The sequence below is a fragment of the Oculina patagonica genome, chromosome 2 (assembly GCF_052425735.1).
Source record: "Oculina patagonica isolate OP01 chromosome 2, crgOcupat, whole genome shotgun sequence".
In the NCBI taxonomy this organism is placed as follows: domain Eukaryota; kingdom Metazoa; phylum Cnidaria; class Anthozoa; order Scleractinia; family Oculinidae; genus Oculina; species Oculina patagonica.
The window spans coordinates 43,049,485-43,054,090 of NC_135759.1; the positions used below are offsets into that span (position 1 = coordinate 43,049,485).

At 37.6% G+C, this 4,606-nt stretch overlaps 1 protein-coding gene across 1 annotated transcript; it reads right to left on the reverse strand.

The window, feature by feature from the left end:
- Nucleotides 1–943: 943 nt before the first annotated feature.
- LOC144642392 (P2X purinoceptor 7-like) lies at nucleotides 944–1,456 on the reverse strand. The gene has a single exon (XM_078501352.1). It carries the CDS (start codon nucleotides 1,454–1,456, stop codon nucleotides 944–946), a length of 513 nt encoding a protein of 170 aa, XP_078357478.1.
- Between the last annotated feature and the right edge of the window lie 3,150 nt (nucleotides 1,457–4,606).

The window sequence follows — 4,606 nt, forward strand, 5'->3', positions numbered from 1 at the left end:
GTGTTATTGCCTGAAACAACTACTTGTTGATGCCATTGAAATTGGCTTCTTGTTTCTTTGATGATTTGACCACTTCCCTCTTTTATTTTGTTTTAACTGCCCCCCACCACACATGCACACCCAAATGTGTTTATTGATGTCAATGATCTACCTAAAAAACTTCATCAAGATCTGCCAAAGATTAGACCCCAGACTTGTACCCAAATGTTACGTTTTTGTGTCCGCTACATTCCATGCTAGTCTGATTAGAGCAACTGATGTAAAGACTTGATACTTGTTTATAAGAATAAACAATACTGTTTAGGTAAAAATATTGAATGATTATGCCAACTTCTGACTGGCCTTTGCTTGGATGGGCAGTGCATCCTTTTTTATTTCACTGGCAGTCTTTTTTGGTGTATTCGGAGCAGGTTACAAAAGAATATCAAATTGATACAATCATTGGAGATTTTAGCAGGTGATTAACTATGATTTACTAACAACTTTTTAATTTTCTTGGCCAATGAGCTATTGAAATTGTCTGAAATCCTGCTTTTATTTGATAAAATTGTGATTTCAAAATGGATTTATCAAGGGGATGAATGAACTTTGTGTCATGTTATGCAATTTGGCATGAATAGAAATACACGTGATTTCAAATAAAACTCAGGTGCACATGTATGATTGACCCCTACCCCATCAAATAGAATTACAAAGCAGGGCTGATTGTTCAATTCAAAAATTCTCAAATCCAGGATAGAAAACTGCATGAGGTAAAAATCCTCTCGTACTTTTTTTTTTATTGTAAGTTGAACTACCGTAATCAGGGTCAAAGCTGGTAGTATAAAAACAAACCAGTAACTGAAACCTCTCAAAAGCAATGAAACTCTACTAAAAGGCAGGATTTGACAAAAACATGCTTTGAACCGATCAGCCCAACTCAAAAAAAATTTTTATTTACAGGTCACTCTGCACGAAACCCCATATAAATGCCAGTTGGGGAGGGATATTGCCTTCTAACCCTTAGCACCACACAGGATGGCGCAACCTTTCTATTTCCCTTACCCAGGCGACCATATTTTTCTAAGATAAACTGCCGGTAAGCGGCTTTCCGGAACGACGATGTGCTATTATTCTCCCGATCGTTTCTAATATCTGCTCTGCTCCTAATACAAAGTTCAAGAACTTCTGGATCTAAACAAAGCTTCTGAAATCGCCGTTTGTTGGTGGTACAATTTCTATAGCCACAGCATCTATTTTCAACCTCCTGTGCCATTGGTTGGCATTGCTGGCATTTGCACCAGCTTGGTGTTGGCTCACTGGGTGGCCGAGGTTGCTGGGAGCCACCACTGCCTGCAGTCAGCACAGTTTGCTGAGCCTCTGAAGGGCCAGCAGTATCTTCTGAGAATGCGTTTGCATTCCCAGACTCATCATGCTCTCCATCTTCCATAATAAGGAGGCTGTCTACATACTCCATACTCCCCACACCTCGACTGAGTGCCCGGACACACAGCTGGCGTACCATTTGTTCATCAAGGGTTCCAATGAACTCCTAAAAAATAATAAGAGAAGCATTTAGTCCTACAGCTACTTTTTTTACTGGAAAACTGGAAAAGTCAGCAAGTGAAATTTATTTCGTCAACATCCATTTTCATATTAGGAAATTGACTTGACTTAGTGAAATATTATATTTCACAGGCTGATTCCTAACCAATTGGCTACTAGTATAGAGCCCAATTGTAAAACCCAAATAAAGCAAATATGGCACTTGTAAGAAATATTTCCAATGCTACAACATTTTGGGGCTTTCTAAACATCTCAGGATATTACCACATGAAAAACATCGGTAAGTGAAACTATTTATTTCAGCCATATGGATTCCAAACTGAGTAAGGACTTCATCTGTGACAACTGTTGATTATTTACAGTTATTTATTTCACAGTCTGATTTCTAACCATTTTGGCTACTATGGTACTGTAAACCAAGATAGAACAAAACAAGCCTGATTCATGTAGTAAATATTTTCAATGCTACAAAATCCTCGGTGCTGTTCCAAAGCAATCCAAGATAATGATAACAACAAGATCAGTTTCGAACACAAAAGCTCTCATTTTTGTTTGTCACCAATACAACTTACTTTTACTCTCCGGTTCTCCAATATCCTCTCGTCTTCTTCAGACAGTCTTTCTTGATTTGCTTCAGCTGCTCGTTCACTCTGTCCTCTATTTATCTAAATGTGTCGAGATAACATCAAACTGTAGGTAATTTATTCCAAATGAAGACCGGTTTCGAGTGAATGAATCTCAAAACATAATATTTTACCTGCTTGTTTTGACACGACTTTTTTCTTTGTACCACACGTACACAAATCAGTGCAGTCCACCTTGGCTGTTTTGCACGGACAACCACGAGTTTTGGCCGTTGTTCTGCGTGAACATGTCGTTTTGCAGTGGCAAGGATCGATCTACGAAACAAATATAACAACTCGCACTTAGCACATTCACTCGCAAATGCATCGGACAACACGAATAACAAGAAATAAACAAAAGAATGCAAACTTACCGCAGCTGAATTGCTTCCAGGAGTGACGCTGACAGTTTCCATACTTAACTTTGAAAAATAGGGGAAAATAGCGAGTACAACAGATGGAAAAACGTACCATCAACACCATGTGCGTAATGGCGGAAAGAGAAACTCGGGCGTCAGGCAATATGCAAATTAGCCAAACTCGCGCATGTCTCCTGGCTGACATGGTTACAAAACTCCCGGGGTGGAACGTTTTGCGACTAAAATCGTCTAATGGCGTTTAATTTAAGCAAAACGCTTAAAGTATTCGTACATACTTTGTGTTAGTTCTATAAAGTTTGGCTGTTGTGTAAAGATATAAAATGTGGCCACAGAAAGTCCTAGCAAACGTTTTAATTTCTGAAAATGATTAGTTATTCGTTAAACCCGCTACGTGCCTGCGACAAATATGAACAAATTTTGTACCTTGTTTTCGGAGTTCGCTTTCAGCACAATGTGCATACAAATAAAATCGACATATTTGAATGGAATAGGACACCAGAAACCATCGAACCCACAATGAACTACAGAGCAATGATCGGGCAGTGGTGAGAGCGCTCGCCTCCCACCAATGTGGCCCGGGTTCGATTTCTGGCCCGGTGCCATATGTGGGTGGACTTTGTTGTTGGTTCTCGCCTTGCTCCGAGGGTTTTTATCTGGGTTCTCCGGTTTATCTCCCTCCTGAAAAACCAACGTTTCCAAATTCCAACGACCTGGACAGAGGACCCGCATGAAAACCAGCTAGCGCTGATGTGGCTTCCTCTCTAAATATAGCAATTTAGGTTTTCATTGTAGGACTAGCTGTTACGTTGTAGAGATGTGGTCGCTATGATCATAAGGGGTTGTTCTTTGTACCTCGTACTTTTAAACGAAGTAAGATTTCATGCTCTTTTTTATCTCCATTTCGCCTGCGCAATTTTGCCGTTTTCTTCAACAACGGTTTTGTGGTGGCAGTTGTTAAACTATAGGTATATAGGCTCTCAGTACATAAGCCGTGAAAGTTCTTGTTTTTAAAACTATTATTCTATGTCAAAATAACGCCAATTTCATAGTGCTGTATCCACTTCATGTTTTAATATAAATTATAGATAACGTTCTTGCGTTACTATGATAATTTTAAACCAATTATTAACATAGAAAATTGCAGCTTTGTAATTGCAAACCTTTGAGTCGTATTTTCTGACTTCTTCAGTTTCAAGGGCCTTGAACTTGCATACTAATTAATGTGGGACAAAAGTTCAACCTAATTTTCTTAATCTTCGAAGATGTGAGGCTTAAATATTCTTTAAATTTACGTACTTAAAAAAAATAATAACTCCTAAGCGATATGTACACGTTCAGGTCATTGATTGTTGATAACAATATTGGTTCCGGGTTAAATTTTGAATAAAGATTCATTCATTCATTACATATACTTGCTTTACCAAACAAACAGGAAAAAAAATAAATTAGTTTTTACCCAAATTTCAGCCTTAGGTGCGTTCTTTTAGGTCCTAACCTCAAAGTTCTTAATATAAAAAAGGTTCTTATAAAGCAAAAAGAGTGTGATAAAGGTTCAAAATTTAATTAATTTTCATCTTACTTTTGATTAGCACATATTTAATAATAATACTAATAGCAGGATTTTCAGCGTGATATAAAATGATGCCTTTATGGCATCAAGAGTTCTTCGGGAGCAAATGTAAATATATATTCTTGAATTTCTCCTGATTTGCTTTTCTATGGCGCCAAAGACTAGCACGTTTTGACTTAAAATATTTTTATCTACGACTGCCTTCTTTTGTAATTTGTTGTTATTGCCAAGTTTACTGGTTATTAGTGGCAGTGAAGAATCATTCTTAAGAATCGTACAGAGTTATTGGCCAAAAAAAGCTGATCCTAAAAATTTTCATAACATTCATCGTAGTTTTTTACAGACGGTTCGTGAAAGAAATTAATGTCAACTTTAGAACTTTCGTAAACTTTCGTAACGAATTTCGGAACGAAACAACCAGTTATTACGCACTTCTCCGGAAATTAAAAACGTGATTGCTCTTCACTCTTCCTGTAGTATCATAAGTA

Bases quoted from the DNA above. Each gene is read 5' to 3' on its own strand.
- LOC144642392 (XM_078501352.1), bottom strand. From the start codon at position 1,456: ATGGAGTATGTAGACAGCCTCCTTATTATGGAAGATGGAGAGCATGAT.